Source organism: Petromyzon marinus, chromosome 44 (genome assembly GCF_048934315.1).
Source record: "Petromyzon marinus isolate PM22_M1 ecotype Great Lakes invasive population chromosome 44, UKy_Petmar_22M1.pri1.0, whole genome shotgun sequence".
Taxonomy (NCBI): Eukaryota; Metazoa; Chordata; class Hyperoartia; order Petromyzontiformes; family Petromyzontidae; genus Petromyzon; species Petromyzon marinus.
In genome coordinates, this window is record NC_133710.1 from 7,241,442 (window position 1) to 7,262,240 (window position 20,799).

Consider the following 20,799-nt stretch of genomic DNA (forward strand, 5'->3'; position numbering starts at 1 on the left):
GTGAGTAGCATCACCAAATAATTCCACTCTTGACTCGTTCCCCTCGGAACATTCACGTGGATATCTCCGTGATGTTCACGCCATTTAAAAGGACGTCTACGCATCGGGCGACGTTTCGGGCAACGGCCCTTTTTAGTATTCCGAAGAAGGCCCGTCGCCGCATCGGAGTGTAATGCCACGAGTAGAACCGTACTCTTTGGTTCTTTCGGTAAAGCCACGTAGGTAGAACAACAAGGATACATCACGACGTGTCGATCGCAACACAAGCATTCGTCTTCAAATCAAGAACGAGTAGAACCATTGCCCGAAACGTCGTCCAGCATATATATTTATTTCCCTTTGAAGGCCACACAGTATTATTGACTCACGTGTTGAGTTGCTCGTCACCATGCAACAATTAGCATACCGCACTTACTATTGGCAGTAAATTCACCCTCCAGTCCTTCGCGATTCGGTTCCAGTCCGGACCCAGTCGTAAGCCCCAGTCCAAGGCACACTCGCCTAGAAGTCCCAGACTCACGAATATAGTTCCAGTTCCACGTTATAACTCTCTACTCCAGTCCGGCTCTTCATGAGCAAAACACTCGGGCCGTTGTGAAACTGCGCGTTGTGCATGCACGTTGAACTTCTTTCGCACCGTACGTAGCCATCCGTGCCCCGATCGGAGGTGCAGACACGTGGGGTCGTGATGCGAACCACGGGATTGAATCTACCCTCGAAAAGTCTCCGATGCAACGGCGATGCTTGGGGCGCAACGCGTGCCAAGAGGAACGTCCGCCGCGGAGATGGAGAGACAAGATCGACGTTCTGTCGTCGTTACACCGCGTGGCGTTCGGCAAGGTGTCCGACGTTTCGCTCCACGTACCCGGGTTGTCGAGTTGACGTCCAAGGCGGTGTCCGCATCTTAAGGCGTCAGTCATTGAGGCGAAGCCGAGGGTCCTGATTGTTCTCAGCTGTGCCGGAGGACCTCTGCATCAGAGGGCACGCAGACTCTCCCCATGAGGAGTAGACGTGATATCAGTTCGCGTTCAAGGTGCCGGGTGGACCGTGACATCAGCAGGGCTCGTGATAGGTGGCGGCATTCATCCAGCAGTGGAATGACCATGGCTGATTTGTTATCATGACGATGCGTTCGGGCAGGAGGTGTGTCGTCAAGCCTTGCTGTGACTGCGATGTCCCTGTCGGTTCCATAACGAGCGCTTGACTGATGATGATTTTGACGATGATGATGATGATGTCTCAGATACTGCTGTTGATTATGATGTCGATGGTGACGGTTAATCTACCGCCGTTACAACAAGGAGGTTATTTATGTGGCGATGGGCAAGCAAGTGGGGTCTGAGCTGGAAAGGAATTCCATCCCCGGACGCAAGCAAGTCAGTTGTGTTAATGGGGGAGATTAGGGAGAGAGAGAGATTAGGGAGAGAGAGCTTAGCATGAAATGAGCTTCCGTCGCCGCATAAGAGTATCGTCCCCGCATATGCGCACAACAGCAGTGTTCATGGGAGATTGTTGTAACAGATATCTCGCTGGTTCAGCGGTTCTACTGCTGGATATTTTTTTTCCGCCTGAGGACGAGCGCTTGTGTTGCGATCGAAACGTCGTGATATATTTTTTAGTTTTATTTTATTTTTCTACCTACTTGGTGACTTTACCGAAAGAAATCAAAGAGTTTGGATTCCTGCTGTCACGAAAGCTTCAAATCAAGATTATCTTAGATACGTCTGCTGTTGACGATGAGGGCCCAGCCACGGCTGCTGATGATATCTCAAATAAAGTTGGTGTCGATGGTGATCGCGCAGATGCTGCAACTGATGATGATGATGCTACTGCTGCTTCTGATGGTGTTGATTGAATGTGTGGGCTTGTTGGGATAAGTGCTGTTAGCAAGCCCCTATTAAGACCAATTAGCGAACATGATGTGGGTGGTGGTGATGGTGTATTATGGTGGTGGAGGGTGGCCGTGTCGCGGCCAGCACGCTGCGCTATGAACCACGGTGACACGAGTTAGATTCCCGCTCACGCTCAACACCAGTGACGATTATCTGAAGCGGCCCTGGGCCTCCCCCAGGTCGATTCAGCCGCAAATGAGTCACTGGTGCAGTGTGGGCACATCGCCTCGTGTGCCGTGCTGGGCTTCATACGTGCTACTCGATAACAGCACTTGTCCCAGAAATCTGTTTAGGCTATACGGGGGATATTTTTTGGTGGTAGTGATGTCATAATGCATACCAGGTTGCTAAAGGTGGCAGCGGCAGGGTTAAGCGGTGGGCACCCATTGCTGTACAGTACTTCTATGACTCCCAGCTGTCCGTACGATCCCCGCATTTGGGTAACCAGCACTGACCAGCGTGGTGAAGTATGGTCAAATAGCCTACCACAACATGCACGGGCGTGGGAAAGCCCTCAAGCAGCAGTGGATTATCGCGTGCAAGGTAACCTCGTCGTCTATAGCACGTGCAAAGTAACCTCGTCTATAGCACGTGCAAGTTAACCTTATCGTCTATAGCACGTGCAAGGTAACCTCGTCTATAGCACGTGCAAGGTAACCTCGTCGTCTATAGCACGTGCAAGGTAACCTCGTCGTCTATAGCACGTGCAAGGTAACCTCGTCTATAGCACGTGCAAGTTAACCTCGTCGTCTATAGCACGTGCAAGGTAACCTCGTCTATAGCACGTGCAAGGTAACCTCGTCGTCTATAGCACGTGCAAGGTAACCTCGTCTATAGCACGTGCAAGGTAACCTCGTCGTCTATAGTACGTGCAAGGTAACCTCGTCGTCTATAGCACGTGCAAGGTAACCTCGTCTATAGCACGTGCAAGGTAACCTCGTCGTCTATAGCACGTGCAAGGTAACCTCGTCTATAGCACGTGCAAGGTAACCTCGTCGTCTATAGCACGTGCAAGGTAACCTCGTCGTCTATAGCACGTGCAAGGTAACCTCGTCTATAGCACGTGCAAGGTAACCTCGTCTATAGCACGTGCAAGTTAACCTCATCGTCTATAGCACGTGCAAGGTAACCTCGTCGTCTATAGCACGTGCAAGTTAACCTCGTCATCTATAGCACGTGCAAGGTAACCTCGTCTATACAACGTGCAAGGTAACCTCGTCTATAGCACGTGCAAGGTAACCTCGTCGTCTATAGCACGTGCAAGGTAACCTCGTCGTCTATACAACGTGCTGCTGCTGATGTTGCTGCTGATGTTTTGGTCGAGACGACATACAATAATGATCTCTCAAGAGTCCCCAAACAACACTCGAGCGGCCAAAGAACTAACTGTGCGTTACTACATCCCTGTATGCGGGTCCTCAGCCAGTGCTGGAAATTCCACATTCCCATGACGGGGGAAGGAGCTTGGGAGGGGGGGTGCAGCCTCTCCGTAGGACGAGCACTGCCGTCTGCGCACGCACGAAGCTGTTACCTATTTTATCGGCCTCACAGGAGGGGTTCTGGTGGTGGTGGTGGTGGCGGTGGTGATGATGATGTTGACAGGCAACTCAAACCCCGGGTGTGTGAGACCTCGCCTCGGCGAGACGCGGCAGCTGACTGACCCAGACAGAGAGAGAGAGACCCCGTTCAGGAGTAGACCTCAGGTGTGGCGGCTGATGATGATGATGGTGGTCGTTGTGGCTCCTCGGATCTCAACTCGGCTTGTACCAAACGAGTCTCTTCTCAATGCAGCCCCGAAACCCATGGGGTGTCCTCAGACGAGTGCGCTCCGGGACACGTCCCATCTTGGCGTCCGATTCCTTGCCAATGATGCTGTCGATGGTGAATGATGGCTTGGCGGTCGGGTGGACACCACGACTATTCCCGTTGGTCGCCCCGACCACACCTCTGTCGGCTTCCTTGTCGTCGGCGCTACTGCCCGACAGCGCCCGCCGCACTTTGAAGGTCGCCGCCGGGGCTGACGACGGAGGCGTGGGGGCTGACGACGGAGGCGTGGGGGCTGACGAGGGAGCGCGCGGGGTCCCCGCGTCCCCTCGCTCGGGGGAGCTCCGAGTAGTCACGCGAGACGCCAGCGGTGGCATGAGAGGCAAGGCAAGTGTGGGGTAAGGTGGAAGAGGTTGATGTCGTTGTAATAGCGGCGGTGGCGGTGGTGGTGCGGTTAACATCCCTCCTTGCTGCTGCTGCTGCTGCTCATGACGGTGGCCGTGATGATGATGTTGCTGCTGCGGCTGATGGTGGTGGTGCTGGTGGTGGTGATTCCTCGCTCGTAACGGTGAAGTCAGACCACCGCCCAGCGAGCTCGCGCAGTAGCTGTAATGGTGCGGCTGATGATGATGATGCTGCTGCTGATGATGATGATGAGGCAGGAAACCCAGGCCAGAGATGGCGAAGTGAGCTGCAGACTCGTAGTCGTTGGCGCTCATCCGCTTGAAGCGCTTCCGTCGGCGCAAGAAGGAGCCGTTGTCGAACATGTCGGCCGAGTCGGGATCCAGAGTCCAGTAGTTGCCCTTGCCAGGGTTGCCGGGTTCCCTGGGCACCTTCACGAAGCAGTCGTTGAGCGACAAATTGTGCCGGATCGAGTTCTGCCACGCGGGGAACTTGAGTCGGTAGTAGGGGAAGCGGGCGCTGATGAAGTCGCAGATCTCGCTGAGCGTGAATCGCTTCTGTGGGCTCTGCAGGATGGCCATGGTGATGAGGGCGATGTACGAGTAGGGAGGCTTCACGACGCTCTGCCGGGAGCCGACGCAGCGTCGTGAATCGTCGTCGACGTCGCCGCTAGCGCCGTCGTCGGCCCCAACATCGACACCGGTTGTGACAACAACAACACCGCCGCCACCACCACAACCAGCACCAGCAGCACCAGCACCGCTACCACCACCATCTGCGACATCGTCACAGCTGCTGCTGCTGCTGCCGCTGTCCTCGGGGCTGTTGCTCGCATCGCCACCGTCGCTGCCGACGCACGGGACGCCGCCAAACGTGGCACGTCGGACGTTGATGCCGCGAGCCGACGAAGACGACGACGACGAGGAGGAGGAAGATGACGAGGAGGAGGATGATGATGATGATGTGTAGCCGGGCGACGATGGCCTCGCGGGTGCCGTCACGATGGTCTGGCAGGGAGCGACCTGCCCGGTAGGTGTCTGCCCGGTGGCTGTCTGCCCGGTAGGTGTCTGCCCGGTAGGTGTCTGCCCGCGGAACGAAGCGCTGAACCTTTCTGCTCCGATGACGACGGCGGCGGCGCCATACTCGTCGTCTCGGTAAGGGCCCTCGCTGTTGTTGCTGATGTTGTCCACGTTGCTGTTGTTGTTATTGCTGTTGTCCACGTTGCTGCTGCTGTTGCTGCTGTTGTTGCTGCCGGCGTGGTTGTCCGAGTCGCCGTCGCCGCTCGGACCTCCCACCACGTCGATGTCATCCGTGTCCAGGTCCGGGCTGCAGTCGATCATCCTCTCGCCTCGACCCAGCGTCATGGCGAGTTGAGATCTTTGTGTCTTTGCGCTCGCCCCAAGAGTCCGGTTCAGGCTATACGGGGAATCTTTGCCTAGGTGTGTCTTCTGTGTGTGTGTGCGTGTGTGTGTCTTCTTTGTGTCTTCTGTGTGTTTGTCTTCTTTGCGTGTGTGTGCGTGTGTGTGTGTCTTCTTTGTGTTTTCTGTGTGTGTCTTCTGTGTGTGTGTGCGTGTGTCTTCTTTGTGTCTTCTGTGTGTGTGTCTTCTGTGTCTGTGTCTTCTGTGTGTGTGTACGTGTGTGTGTGTGTCTTCTTTGTGTCTTCTGTGTGTGTGTCTTCTGTGTGTGTGTCTTCTGTGTGTGTGTGCGTGTGTGTGTGTCTTCTTTGTGTCTTCTGTGTGTGTGTCTTCTATGTGTGTGTCTTCTCTGTGTGTGTGCGTATGTGCGTGTGTGTGTGTCTTCTTTGTGTCTTCTGTGTGTGTGTCTTCTGTGTGTGTGTGTGCGTGTGTGTGTGTGTCTTCTGTGTGTGTGTCTTCTTTGTGTATTCTGTGTGTGTGTCTTCTGTGTGTGTGTGTATCTTCTGTGTGTCTTCTGTGTGTGTCTTCTGTGTGTGTCTTCTGTGTGTGTGTGTGCGTGTGTGTGTGTCTTCTTTGTGTCTTCTGTGTGTGTGTCTTCTTTGTGTGTGCGTGTGTGTGTGTCTTCTTTGTGTCTTCTGTGTGTGTGTCTTCTGTGTGTGTGTCTTCTGTGTGTGTCTTCTGTGTGTGTCTTCTGTGTGTGTGTCTTCTGTGTGTGTGTGTGCGTGTATGTGTGTGTTCTTTGTGTCTTCTGTGTGTGTGTCTTCTGTGTGTGTGTCTTCTGTGTGTGTGTGCGTGTGTGTGTTTTCTTTGTGTCTTCTGTGTGTGTGTTTTCTGTGTGTGTGTCTTCTGTGTGTGTGTCTTCTGTGTGTGTGTCTGTGCGTGACGTATGTCGCTATCTGTGTGTGTCTATGTATGCGTGTCTATGTATACGTCTCTGTGTGTGGCTGTCTTTGTGTGTCTATGCGTGTGTCTGCATGTATTTGTGTCTGTGTATAAATGCATGTGTGTTCGTCTTTATGTACGTGGTTGTATCTATGCGTGTGTGTCTATGTGTATGTATCCGTGTGTGTGTGTCTATGTGCGTCTGTGTGTCTATGTGCGTGCCCAATCAACCCGTGTAGGCTATTTGTGGTATCTTTTTATTTGTATATGTGTGCCTCTATGTGTGAATTACTAAACGTCTGTGTCTATATATGTGTCTATTTGTGTGTCTATGCGTGGGTATATATGTATACGTGTGTGTCTGTGTGTCTACGTGTGTGTCTGTGTGTCTACGTGTGTGTGTGGGTCTATGTGTGTCTACGGGTGTGTCTGTGTGTCTAGGTGTGTGTGTGTAGGTGTGTGTCTACGTGTGTGTCTATGTGTGTCTACGGGTGTGTCTGTGTGTCTAGGTGTGTGTGTCTAGGTGTGTGTGTGTCTAGGTGTGTGTGTGTCTATGTGTGTCTGTGTGTGTGTCTGTGTGTCTATGTCTGTGTGTCTAGGTGTGTGTCTGTGTGTCTATGTGTGTCTACGGGTGTGTCTGTGTGTCTAGGTGTGTGTGTCTAGGTGTGTGTGTGTGTATAGGTGTGTGTGTGTGTCTATGTGTGTCTAGGTGTGTGTGTCTAGGTGTGTGTGTATAGGTGTGTGTGTCTATGTGTGTCTAGATGTGTGTGTCTAGGTGTGTGTGTGTGTATAGGTGTGTGTGTCTATGTGTGTCTAGATGTGTGTGTCTAGGTGTGTGTGTCTAGGTGTGTGTATAGGTGTGTGTGTCTATGTGTGTCTAGATGTGTGTGTCTAGGTGTGTGTGTATAGGTGTGTGTGTCTATGTGTGTCTAGATGTGTGTGTCTAGGTGTGTGTGTCTAGGTGTGTGTATAGGTGTGTGTGTCTATGTGTGTCTAGATGTGTGTGTCTAGGTGTGTGTGTGTATAGGTGTGTGTGTCTATGTGTGTCTAGGTGTGTGTGTCTAGGTGTGTGTGTGTATAGGTGTGTGTGTCTATGTGTGTCTAGGTGTGTCTAGGTGTGTGTGTGTACCGCGCTCATGGTCAGTGTCGACGCGAATCGTCTCTCTGCCTAATCTCTACCTGTAGAGTCTGTGACTTAAAGACAAAGCATATATTTTGTATAATGTATGCTAACGAATATTTGTGTGTGTTTGTGTTGCAATGTTTTAACCAGATGTGTACTTTACGTCGTGATTGTGTGTGTCTGTGTATAGATGCTCGCTAACGGCACTTGCCCCCAACAGTCTGTGCAGGCTATACGGGGGATCTTTGTATTTGTGTGTACATGTATGTGTACGTGTGTGTGTGTGTATGTGTGTGTGTACGTGTGTATATCCGTGCGGCTGTGTGCTCCGCTCCAATGTGCGTCTGCACACACACACACACAATGGCACGTGTGTACGTGGTTCATGTGTATGTGCCGTCTGTCAAAGAGATAGGCATGATGACCTCATCTCCAATCTGCAAACTCATGTAATTAAATGCATATGTGTTGACGTGATACATATGCGTATGTTGTGTGTGTAGTATTACTGTTGTATGTCTGTGTATTGCCTATGCGCATGTACGCATGTGTATACGCATGTGTGTATCTCCCTATATATCTCTGCGTATCTCTCTACGACTTTGTGCTGATATATTTACTTTATAATTCTCCCCTTATGAGGTTTTTAATCTGCATCATTGTATGTATGTGCGTGTGTGTCTCTTTGTGTATCGCTGTGTATATTTATGCGTGTATATTTAAGTGTGTATATCTACATATATATTTATCTGTGTATATGTGTATCTTTATATACGCCACTTGTGTATGTGTATACCTATATCTCTGTATTTGTTTCTCTATGTGTGTCTGTGTGTATCTATGTGTGTATAACTGCGTATATCTCTCTATGTATCTCTATGTATATCACTGTGTCTCTGTGTGTGTCTGTGTGTATATGTGCCCTGTGTGTCTCTGGCTATATCTCTCTGTGTGTATCTCTGTGTGTGTGTCTGAATGTATACAACTGTGTGTCTGTGTATCTGTGTGTGTACCTGTGTGTATCTCGATGTGTCTCTGCGTATATCTGCGTGTGTTGCTCTATGTATACCACTGTGTGTGTGTCTGTGTGTATCTGTGGTGTGTGTCTGTGTGTCTATCTCTGTATTTATCTCTATGTATACCACTGTGTGTGTGTGTCTGTGTGTATATGTGTGTGTGTCTGTGTATCTATCTCTCTGTTTTTCCCGATGTGTACCACTGTGTGTGTATGTATCTGTGTGTGTATGTGTTACCTGTGTGTATCTCTATGTATCTCTGCGTATACGCGTGGGCATCTGTGATGCGTCTTCGTGAAGAACGGTCTTTTAAAAAAAACGTCGCTCACGTCTGCCGGCAAAGTCCAAGACGTTTCCTAAGTGATTTCCTCGAAGGCTTTTTTAAAATAAAACAAAACCGAAGAGAAAGAAAACACGCAGGCACACGCTCACTCACACGGTCGATCTCACTTCGCTTCAACTCAAGTCGAACATTTCACGAGCATCCTTAAACATCGCCTAAAAACAATACATTCACCGGCCCAACTCATCGGGACTTCGACGGTGGCGAATTGCAGCGAGCTGCCGTCTCTGGCGATCGCGTTGATGAGATTAACGGTGCAGAGTACGTCGTTGTTGTTGTTATTGTTGTTGTCTTTGCACCGAGGTCGGGTCTTAAGCTTCTGTTGCTCGTAACGGGCGAACTACCCTAAGCTCCCCGCAACTCGCATTCGCTGGATAAAGGACGCAAAGTCCGTGAATATCGCTCGCCCCCTTCCCTGCGAGCGGTCATTGACGTCTGTTCGAGACCGCTTGCGATCCCAGCCTCGGCGAATACTGATCGAGTTCATCTTAAGACCGGGGACCCCCTCCCCTATACCCCACTCACTCACTCGCACGCACACACACACACACACTCGCACGCACACACACACGCACACTCGCACGCACACACACACTCGCACGCACACACACTCGCACGCACACACACACATGGAAAGGAGGGAGGTAACACTCTCTCCACAGAAGGCATGCACGCCAGCAAGTCCAATAACACGCACACACACTCACCCTCTCTCTCCACCACCCCACATACCGCGGCCAACAACCACCACACACAACACAACCATTGCAGCAACCCTTCCAAACCAAAATCGCCGCCACCACCAACTCTTCTCCACCCATCAACCCTCCCGCACCAGCAGTAACCCCTCCTTACACACACAAAGACAAAGCTCCTTCTTCCTCCTCCTCCTCGCTCCCTTCCCGACCGTGTAGCCGACATCAGACTGCTCGGAGAAAAGTGATGTTAGCCAGGGACGAGGTGGGGGGCGGTGAAGGTCGAGATTGTGCGGTTCGCACCCACGCCCGGCCGTCTTTGTCTCCCCGGTGCTGATATTGATCAAACAAAAAAACGATTTGCCCAGTGTAGCCTCGGCATAGTGTTTGGGGGCGAGAGTGCTGTTAGCGAGCGGCTAAAGAAGGCCGGCACGGTACACGAGGGGGTGGGTGGCCAGCACCACCCACGCCCGGCCGCCTTTGTCTCCCCCCAGTGACGATGTTTACACACCGCACCAGGCACTCATTAGAGGCTGAGTCGACCTGGGGGAGGCCCAGGACCGGTTCAGATAATCGTCACCGGTTTTGGTCGTGAGCGGGAATCGAACTGGGGTAGCCAGGTTCGTAGCGCAGCGTAGCGCTAACCGCTGCACCACCGCTCCCAACGAAGACTTACACACAGACACACACACACAGACACACACACACCGATATACAGACTGACATTCAGACAGACACACACACAGACATGCAGACACACACAGACAGACACGCATACAGACAAAGACCCCCCCCCCCCCAGACAAAGATCCCCCGTATAGCCTGTAACGGACTGTTGGGGCAAGTGCACACACACCGAACACACAGTCACAAACACACAGACACACACACAGACACACACGGACCAGCCCACCCACTCTTCCTAGTCCCCCCTCCCTCCCCATTTGCTTCGAGGGGGATTGGAGGGAGGGGGTCGTGGAGGGGGTGGAGGGGCGGGGTTGGGGCTGTGACGTTTCCACTCACCATTGTTTGGGTTATTTCATTATTATGGCGTCATATTAAATAAATAATAATAACATTATTATAACTCTTAGAAGTCTCTCGCTAGCTTCACGACACAACAGCCTTAGTGCACTGGGCGCGCGGCCTACAGTGTGTGCACGCGGAGACAATTATGACATGGGGGGGGGGGGGGGGGAGAATCCTTCATCATCCAGCAGTCGATAGAGGTGATGACGATATCGATCCGATCCCTTGTCAAGACACTCACTGCAGGATGGGAGGGACCCTCACGGCCATACTTCACCACCCCTGCACAGTACTCTAAAGTGTGTGTGTGTGTGCGTAGTGTAATATATTCTGCGTAGCCCAGAGAGAGAGAGAGAGAGACCGATCGGCTCCAGACATCGTCATCACTCATGAGCCACGGTCAATCCACTGCTGGATGGATGAAGGCGTGAGAATCCCCCTAGAGACGTGATGCTCACGTCGCCGGACAGACGACGCGTACTTGAGGCTGAGTCGACCTAGGGGAGGGCCGGCGCACACATTCGTCACCGATGTTGACTGTGAGCAGGAATTCGAACTCGCTCGGCACTCGGGTTGCGTGGCGCTCCAAACCCCGGCGACTCGAGTTCGATTCCCGTTCACAGTCAACATCGGTGACGAATGTGTGCACCGGTCCTCCCCAAGGTCGACTCGGCCTCAACAAATACGTCCGGTGCCTGTCGCAGGCGTTTGAAACGGCGGCACCGGGGAGACAAAGGCGGCCGGGGCGTGGTTCTGGTCACTCCCACCGTCTCATCGTGTGTGCGAGCTCCGTCCGTAATAGGTGCTCGCTAACATCACTTTCCCCATCGCCTTACAAAACGAAAGTGTGAGAATGATGACATTGGGACACCGTGAACTCCCCCCCCCCCTAAGCGCGGGGCCCGGGACGATCGCCCCGATTCTCCGCGCACTGCATGTTAGAGAGGGTTACATTAACACTCGCATGCAGTACTTAATTCCACGCGGTCAGAGGTCTACTGCACGCGCAGTGTTTATACAGCGTGTGTGTGGGTGCGTGTGTGTGAGTGTGTGTGAGTGTGCGTGTGTGTGCTTGTGTGTGAGTGTGTGTGGGTGTGTGTGTGAGTGTGTGTGTGTGCGTGTGTGAGTTTATGTAAGTGCGTGTGTGTGAGTGCGTGCGAGTGCGTGCGAGTGTGGGAGTGCGTGTGTGTGAGTGTGTGTGAGTGTGTTTGAGTGCGTGAGTGTATGTGAGTGTGTGCGTGTGTGTGAGTATGTGTGAGTGCGTGAGTATGTGTAAGTGCGTGTGTGTGTGTGAGTGTGTGTCGAGCGGCAATATATTTTCATCGGTTGCGTAACGCTGTGTGGAAACTACCTGGTCTGTCGCTCCGCGCTAAGCTTCAGGTATTCTCGGCCACGGTCATTCCCTCCCTTCTCTACGCTTGCGAAACGTGGACCCCCCTAATGGAACATCAACGCCGGTTAAAAAACATTTAGGCTAGCCTGCCTACGATTCATCCTGGGTTTAACCAGGCTGGATTATGTGAGGAGCTCACAAATCCTTGAAAGATCTGGGCAAGGTCCCATCGGTGAGCTCCTCCGGCAGGCAAGGCTGCGTTGGCTGGGTCATGTAGCCCGCATGCCCAGCCACCGCATGCCGAAACAGCTTTTGTTCGGCCGGATCGAGGGGGCTAAACGGGCGCGGCACGGGCTAGAGAAGAGATGGAGTGATGTGGTACAGGAGGACGTGGAGCTGAGTGGACTTGCCGATGACTGGTACCAGCGGTGTCAATATCGGCCTCTGTGGAGGAGGCTCGTAAAGGACGCTACTGGGCAGTTGAAGGCAGTCGCCCTCCAACAACAATGGAGGGCGAAGGAGCGACGCTCACAACAACGAGCGGAGCGCCGGGTGGCTAAAGCACAGCAGGTTGGCACAATAGGGGGCACAAGTGGTGTATCAGCCAGTCATCTCAGTCAGTCGACCCGTGGCACCTGGGTCTGCCCCGTGACCTCCTGCCAGCGGGCGTTCGACACTTCACGTGGCCTCAGGGTGCACATAGCCTGGCACAAGCGTCGTGGTGACGTCACCGCCACTTAGTGGCGAATGGCGGTTGTTGTTGTTGTTGTGTGAGAGTGCGTGAGTGTGTGTGAGTGCGTGTGTGAGTGCGTGTGTGAGTGTGAGTGCGTATGTGTGAGTGCGTGTGTGAGTGCGTGCGTGTGTGAGTGCGTGCGTGTGTGAGTGCGTGTGAGTGTGTGTGAGTGAGTGTGAGTGTGTGTGAGTGCGTGAGTACGTGTGAGTGTGTGTGAGTGTGTGTGAGTGCGTGTGTGTGAGTGCGTGAGTGTGCGTGTGACTCCCACCCATAGCTGACGAAGCGAGCTCTATTAGCAAAGTGGTGTGTTTATTTGTAAAACTTCACAGGGGGTGGTCGCTACCCATCAACAACACCATCGCCCCCGCCACCCTCCATCTTCACCCCATCATCATCATCACCTCCAAAGACAAAGATTCCCCGTGTAGCCTTTTAAAGACTGTTGGGGCAGGTGCTGTTAGCGAGCACCGATGAAGGCCGGCACGGCACACACGAGGGGATGGGTGTCCAACACCACGCCCGGCCGCCTTTGTCTCCCCAGTGGCGATGTTTACACACCGCACCAGGTACTCATTTGAGGCTGAGTCGACTTAGGCGAGGCCCAGGACCGATTCAGACAATCGTCACCGGTGTTGGCCGTGAGCGCGAATCGAACTCGGGTAGCCAGGTTTGTAGCGCAGCGCGCTGACCGCTACACAACCGCTCCCCACGGAAGACTCACTCACACACTCACACACACACAAACGCACTCACACACACACGCACTCATACGCACTCACACACTCAACCGTTTGTGCATTATGCACCAACCACTAGCAGTTCGTGAAGAACTGCATTTGTGATTTCCTGGTGTCTTAGGTCACCATTAAAACATAGATTTGAGTAAATCTGTAGATAGCTGTAGACTGGTCTGCCAGCGATAGGCAATGATGATGTTAAGCAAGATGACCGCAGTGCAGTTCTTTAGGAACTGGTGATGTTTTTTTTTGCATAACGCACAAAGGCTGTGTGTAAGTGTGTGATGGCGGGGAGCGGTAGTGTAGCGGTTAGCGCTACGAACCTGGCGACCAGAATTCGATTCCCGCTCATGGCCAACACCGGTGACGATTATCTGAACCGGTCCTGGGCCTCGCCTAGGTCGACTCAGCCTAAAATGAGTGCCTGGTGCGGTGTGTAAACATCGGCACTAGGGAGACAAAGGCGGCCCTCATAGGTGCTCTCTAACAACACTTGCGCCAACAGCCTGTTGAGGTTATAGGAGATCTTTGTATTTGTGTCTGTGTGTCGGTGTGTATGTTTGTGTGCACGCCCCAACAGTCTGTTACAGGCTACACGGGGGGGGGGGGAATCTTGGTTTTGTTTTTTGATGGCTATTGGGGGTACACGTAAAACAACACTTAATAAAAAAAACAGCCCTGACTCTACTGATGAGACTCAAAAAGCCAAAACCCTGCTGTCAAGCGCGTGGTGTTGGATGTTAAGAGTTGCGGCTTATGGACCTAAATAAAAGTTGTGTTGTGTGAAGTTAAATGTTATTTGGGGGGGGGGGGGGCATGAAACAGACCTTTGTCGAGTGTATTTATTTTCAGAGCTAAGAATGTCAGGCCCGTGCGCACACACACAGAGTTAAAAAAACACTAACAAAACAGTATACAGAAACACAAACTCTCCCACACACAAACAAACCAGAGGCAAAGGCCACCCGTATAGCCTCGAAAAGACTGCGGGGGAAAGTGCTGTTCGCGAGCACCTATGAAGGCCGGCACCCAGGCACACTTGGCGGTTGAGTGGCCAGCACGGACACGTCTTCCCGGCCACCTTTGTATCCCCGACACCGACACACCGCACAACGTACTAATTATTTGTTAAGGGTTTGTCAACATCGGGGGAGGCCCCCAGGAGCGATCTAAATGTGGCACTCACTCTTTGTTGATCGTGAGACGGGAATCGATCGCATTCAACTTCGCCGGGTTCGTAGCGCAGTGCGCTAACCACTGCGCCACCATTCCCCTTACACACGCACATGCAAGTTCGTAGCGCAGTGCGCTAACCACTGCGCCACCGCTCCCCTTACACACACACAAACATGCGGGTTCGTAATGCAGTGCGCTAACCACTGCGCCACCACTCCCCTTACACACACACAAATATGCGGGTTCGTAGCGCAGTGCGCTAACCACTGCGCCACCACTCCCCTTACATAAACATGCGGGTTCGTAGCGCAGTGGGCTAACCACTGCGCCACCGCTCCCCTTACAAACATAAAACATACAAATTGTCCTCTTCGTGTGCGGTAGTTTTACGGTTAGCGCTACGCTGCGCTACGAACCCGGCGACCCGAGTTCAATTCCCGCTCACGGCCAACACCACCAGTGACGATTATCTGAACCGGTCCTGGGCTTCCCCTAGGTCGACTCAGCCTCAAATGAGTACCTGGTGCTGTGTGTAAACATCGTCACTGGGGGGAGACAAAGGCGGTCGGACGTGGTGCTGGCCACTCACTCCCTCGTGTACCGTGCCGGCCTTCATAGGCGCTCGCTAACAGCACTTGCCCCTACAGTCTGTTATAAGGCTACACGTGGGATATTTGTCTTTGTTATAACGGGAGCCCAATCTGAGACCCAATGCGAGGAACCCGCGACGCGGGATCAGAGTCAACGCGTCAACTCAGGTCTCTAATTGATTCCTCGTGATGTTTCTTGGAATTACGTCAAAAGAAATAGTCCCCCACTCTGTTTAGTTTGACAATGTTTGCTTCACTTGGAACGTTACTATTTCTGCGGCGCGCGCGCGTGTGTGTGTGTGTATGTACTTCTTGTATGTGTGTGTGTGTCTTGTCTGTGTGTGTGGGGGGGGGGGATCGGTGGCGTAGTGGTTAGCGCGCTATCTGAACCGGTCCTGGGCCTCCCACAGGTAGACTCAGCCTCAAATGAATAGCTGGTGCGGTGACTTGCGGATGAACCAACCGTGCTCCCCGCAGTGCCAACTTGCTGCGTTTTAGCGGCACAGCGCTCCACTCGTTGTTGTGAGCATCGCTCCTCTCCCCTCCGCAACAGCCGGGCGTGGTGATAGCCACCAACCCGCTCGTGCGCCTTGCCGGTCTTCGAGTCTGCGTGTGAGGATCGCTGTCTTTACGTAAGACTGTGGAGGAGGTTCGTGGAGGAAGCTGCTGCTGCTGCTGGGCAGTTGGAGGCAGACGCCCTCCAGCAACAGCGGAGGGGAGAGGAGCGACGCTCACAACAACGAGTGGAGCGCTGCGCGGCTAAAACGCAGCAAGTTGGCACTGCGGGGAGCACGGTTGGATCATCCGCAAGTCATCTCGGTCCGTAGACCGCACGGCACCTGGGTCTGACCCATGGCTTCCTGCCAGCGAGCCTTCGACAGTTCGCGTGACCTCAAAGGGCATCTAGCCTGGGATGTGAAAAATATATTCCTACGTGGAGGGAAAGATACGTGGAGCCAAATTCACTGCATATTTTCCATGCATGCCCAATGGTCGACGTTCTCCTGCACGCGCCTGGCAAATTGGTGAGCGACAACTCACGGGTGACACAGCAGCGCTAACTCAGACCCCGATTTACGTCTCCCCATTTTTACGTCGTTTCGCTAATACGTCGTCACTTTATTAATACCGCCACCTGAGTTGCGTCGCCTCAGCCCCACACTCACGTCGCTGGCTGCGTCGTCCGTCTCGTATCCGTTGCCTCTCAGCCTTCGCCTCCACCTACTACCCTGTGAGTCGCTTTTTTATCTACGTCGTTTCGATATACGTCGCCGCGCCTTTCAGGAACGCATCCATGACGTGAACCGGGGGGCGATCACTGCACCATCGACAGCGCTTCCACAGGTGCCTTTAGAGTGCTTCTGCGGATTTCTCATCACCGGTTTCAGCTTCGCTACAGCGACCCCTCGCGGCTCCTTCGTGACTCAACGTGGTTCCCGGTGTCAGTGAACAGGCGGTTCGTGTCTATCCACTGCTGGATGAAGGGTCACCCTCCCCCGCCCCCACGCCACACACTGTGGGGGTTGTCGCGCGGCGGGGGGGGGAGGGGGGTCAGATGTTAACTACCTCTCCTGGTATGTAGGAGGTTGTGGGTTCGGTGCCGACCCTGATGCCTGGTTAGTTTGAAGTTTGCGCGTTCTCCAAGCGGCCGCGTGAATTTTTCTCTGGGTCCTCCGGGTTTTCCTCTGTGCATTTGGAATCGATATCGTGCGTTTAGAGTTTTCGGCTGCTGTTCATTTCCACACGATCATAAGGGGCCGTCCATAAATGACGTCACGCACGTATGGAGGGGGGGGGGGGTCGGTCAAACATTTGTGACGATGTGTGACGAGGGGGGGGGGGTGAGAAATGTGACGTCACATCAAAATGCGCAACTTTAAATAAATATCGACAACACGTTCTACTTGATTAAATAGACTTTTTAATAAATGTTTTTCTCCTACAACACCAGAGTGCAGCGCCACATTGAATACGCACTACAATGACAATAGTTTAAAGCGATTTGAAGCATGGTTTTTTTTGGGGGGGGAGGGGGGGCAGAGCCTTGTGACGTCATATTTTAAGGGGGGGGGTCTGACTTTTTGTGACGCCGTGTGACGAGGTGGGGGGGGGGGCTCAAAAATCGTCCAACATCGCGTGACGTCATTTATGGACGGCCCCTAAGCCGATTTGTTGTAAGGCCAGGGGCCTTACCTGCAAACTTGAAAATATTTTAATTTTTTAAATAGTTTAATGTAGTAACTTCATTGGCAGTTGTGCACAAGCACAAGCACAAACAACAACAGCAACAACAAATAACTCAACACACTCGTCAATAACCAGCCCCGTGGTGTAAACAAAATCCAATTGTCCACTGTCTCTTTAGCCTATATATTTTGTATGTGCTATGGAGAAGGGCCATTACCCCAAACGTCGACTCAAATATATATTTCCTTTTAAGGCCACACACGCGCGCACACACAGTGCTATTGCCACATTATCTGTGCTACGTCTTTGTTTTTGGTGCTATAAATAGACCAGTTTTAAGCAACAAAGGCAGTCATTTTAATCGGCTTTAGTTTGTCGACAACACTTGCCAGCAATCACCTCGTGGCGCGGACGAATTGTATTTTGAAGTGAGTGTACATTTACGCGTTGTCTAAATAGAGACGTGGATTGGTGAACACAGTCAAAGATTCCCCCGCATCGCCTTGCACAGACTGTTGGGGCGAGTGCTGCTAGCGTTGTCTACACACCGCATTAGGTACTCATTCGAGACTGAGTCGACCTAGGGGAGGCCCACGACCGGTTCAGATAATCGTCACCGGTGTTGGCCGTGAGCGGGAATCGAACTCCGGACGCCGGGTTCGCAGCGCAGCGCGATAACCCACTGTGCTTGCAGACGTTCCTGTGGATCATCATCATCATCATTCCATCATCATCATTCCATCATCATTTAATCATCATCATCATCATTGTCCAATCAACTGATGGCTGTCGTGGAAAATGTTGATAAGCCCCCAAATACACTTTCCATTGTCCACCCCAGAGGGCTTCTGTTTGACAGTCGAGGCGGATTAAGTGGCTGGCAAAGTGAATGATTTCAGTTTATTGTGCGACCAACTGCGGTCAAGCGATACGCGTGGACGAGGCCTGATCTAAAAATAGAAAAGGTGACCTAAGCTACGGAGTAAATAGGTAAGCGCCTGTGTCTACACATCTGCCACCCCACGTGACTATCAATGGTGTGTTTGACACATCACATCAGCCAGCCACGCAGCCTTGCTTCCGGGCCGGGATTGGTATAATTTCAGCAGCGCTAGTTTCATAACCAAGCAAAACTCTGGAGCCGAATTTGACATTCAACGTCTCATCAGCAGTAGAGCCAGGCTTTGCTTGAACCAATGCTGGTGGACTACCCAGATGTTTACGAATATAATGATACAAAATGGGATTGAGAATTTCATTGAACGATCATTTGTCGGGAGATGACACAGTACGCTCCAAGTGATCATACCTAGATGAGTAAAGTACTACTAATCAACGTAAGAGCACGGTCTATTTTTAATTGCTTATTTATATATATTTTTTTATAGTCGGGGAAGCGGTTGAACAGTGGTTAGTGAACTGCGCCTACGAACACAGTGACCCAAGTTCGATTCTCTCTCGCAGTTAACATCGGCAATGAATATATGAACCGGTTCTGGGCGTCCCCTAGGTCGACTCAGCATGAAATGAGTACCTGGTGCGCATTGACGGCCGGGCGTGGTGCTGACACCCCCCCCCCTCCTCGAGTGCCGTGCCGACCTAATAGGTGCTCGCAAACAGCACTTGCCCCTAGAGTCTGTTAAAGGCTTACACGAAGGATCTTTGTAATTGTCTCAATCGAGTTTTACATTGATTGATGATGTTGATAATTTGATGATGATAATGCTGTTGATGATAATTATAAGCGCTCATGGATTAGTTTTTTTAAATATATATGTATTCTTGTATTCATTTTACCAGGTAAAGTCCATTGAGCTCTGAGCTCTTTTTTTAAAAAGCGACCTCGCCACAAATTATATCTCAAAGAAGTGGCTCATCACGTGGCCATTTATAGGAGCCAAATATTCTAAACGCGTGACGTTGATTCTAAATGTGGAGACAAAAACCGGAGGACCCGGAGAAAAATCCACGCGACCACGGGAAGAGAGAGACGCAAACTCCAAACACACAGCAGGCGTAAGGGTCAGGACGAACCCATGACCTCCTGTACACCAGGCGAGGTAGTTAACATCTCGCCACCGTGGCACCCACATCCCCATCATCAACATCATCGTCGTGGCTTTGATTATCTAATCCTCAGCACGGCCTTGTTCAAATTGTTCGACGAACCTTCACCACGCTGGTCAGAGCGTGTTGGTGAATAGTCTGGAATGGAACCAGGGCCGGTTCAAAGATATCGGGCACAACCGATGATGATGATGTTCGTCCAAGGCCGTAATTCTAATATATTGGGGGGGGGGGACACATCCCCCCCCCCCCCAATATTCAAATATGCTCAAAATGTCCCCCCCCCAATATATTGCGATGTGTTAGTGGATTCTTACATATTTTAGGCAGGAAATTCGTTTTCAAATTTCGATTTTTTTCTGGGGGGGGGACCCCCAGACCCACTGGAAGATTTGGTCCCCCCCAATGTTGATTCCATGGCTACGGCCTTGAGTTGTGTTGTTTTAATAGCAGCCGTGGCCGGGAATTGAACCCAGCATAGGTGAGAGAGACAGATAGAGGGAGAGTGAAAACAAAAATTTCCGCGTTCCTTTTTTTGTTTGTTTGTTTGCCAAAGTCAAACCGCTCGACCTCTAACTCACCCGCGTGAAGGTTCAGCAGCGAGACCGGTGCGGACCAGTCGAGACCGAAACTCCAATCGGCCACCCCTCCCACCCTCCCTCTCCCGTTACGAACACCCTCCACGTGGATGTTCATTAGCTCGACGGCTCTCTCAGCTGTCGCGCATACCTCAACACCTGGCCACCCACCTGAGTCGACAACGAATTTCGAACAATGCCGTTTAATCGTCCACACTCCGTTATCACAATGCCGCCGTTCCTGGACGTCACTAATTGTCATCATTTGCATTAATCGCTGATGCTGCTGCTGCTGATGATGACGACAATGATGCTGCGTTAACAGTCGTGTTGTCACCACTCTTTCTTTGGCTAAACGTCGAACAAAATAAGCTTTCAGATGCGCTTCTGCAGCCGTCTGGAACGCTCTTCCCTTCCGATATTTGGAAGCCACTGGGTGCTGTGCACTTTTAAATCATCATCATCATCATCCAGTTTGAAAATTAATTTCTTTAGAACTGCGTTTTGTGTTTAGTTTGGTGTCCTTCCCTGCACCTCTGATTAGCGCGGTTGGCTACGTACGGTGCGAAAGATGTGTGACGGGGGGGGGGGAGGGGGGGTTTGAGAAATGTGACGTCACATAAACTTTAAATAAATATAGACAACACGTTCTACTTAATTAAATAGACTTTTTAATCAATGTTTTCTCCTACAATATCAGAGTGCAGCGCCACATTAAATACACACTACAATGACAATAGTTTAAAGCGATTTGAAGCATTTTTTTTGGGGGGGTGGGGGCAGAGCTTTGTGACGTCATATTTGAGGGGGGGGTCTGACTTTTTGTGACGTCGTGTG

The 20,799-nt window shown here is 51.8% G+C and overlaps 1 protein-coding gene across 1 annotated transcript; it reads right to left on the minus strand.

The window, feature by feature from the left end:
• Window positions 1-308: 308 nt before the first annotated feature.
• On the minus strand, window positions 309-6,379 carry LOC116951949 (uncharacterized). The gene is made up of 2 exons (XM_076073985.1): window positions 3,107-6,379; window positions 309-3,051 (listed from the first exon to the last, which is right to left on the minus strand). The coding sequence occupies exon 1, from the start codon at window positions 5,420-5,422 to the stop codon at window positions 3,644-3,646; it is 1,779 nt and encodes a 592-aa protein (XP_075930100.1). The 5' UTR covers window positions 5,423-6,379; the 3' UTR covers window positions 309-3,051; window positions 3,107-3,643.
• Window positions 6,380-20,799: the final 14,420 nt, after the last annotated feature.

Coding starts and splice junctions, on each gene's coding strand:
- LOC116951949 (XM_076073985.1), bottom strand. CDS start 5,422: ATGACGCTGGGTCGAGGCGAGAGGATGATCGACTGCAGCCCGGACCTG.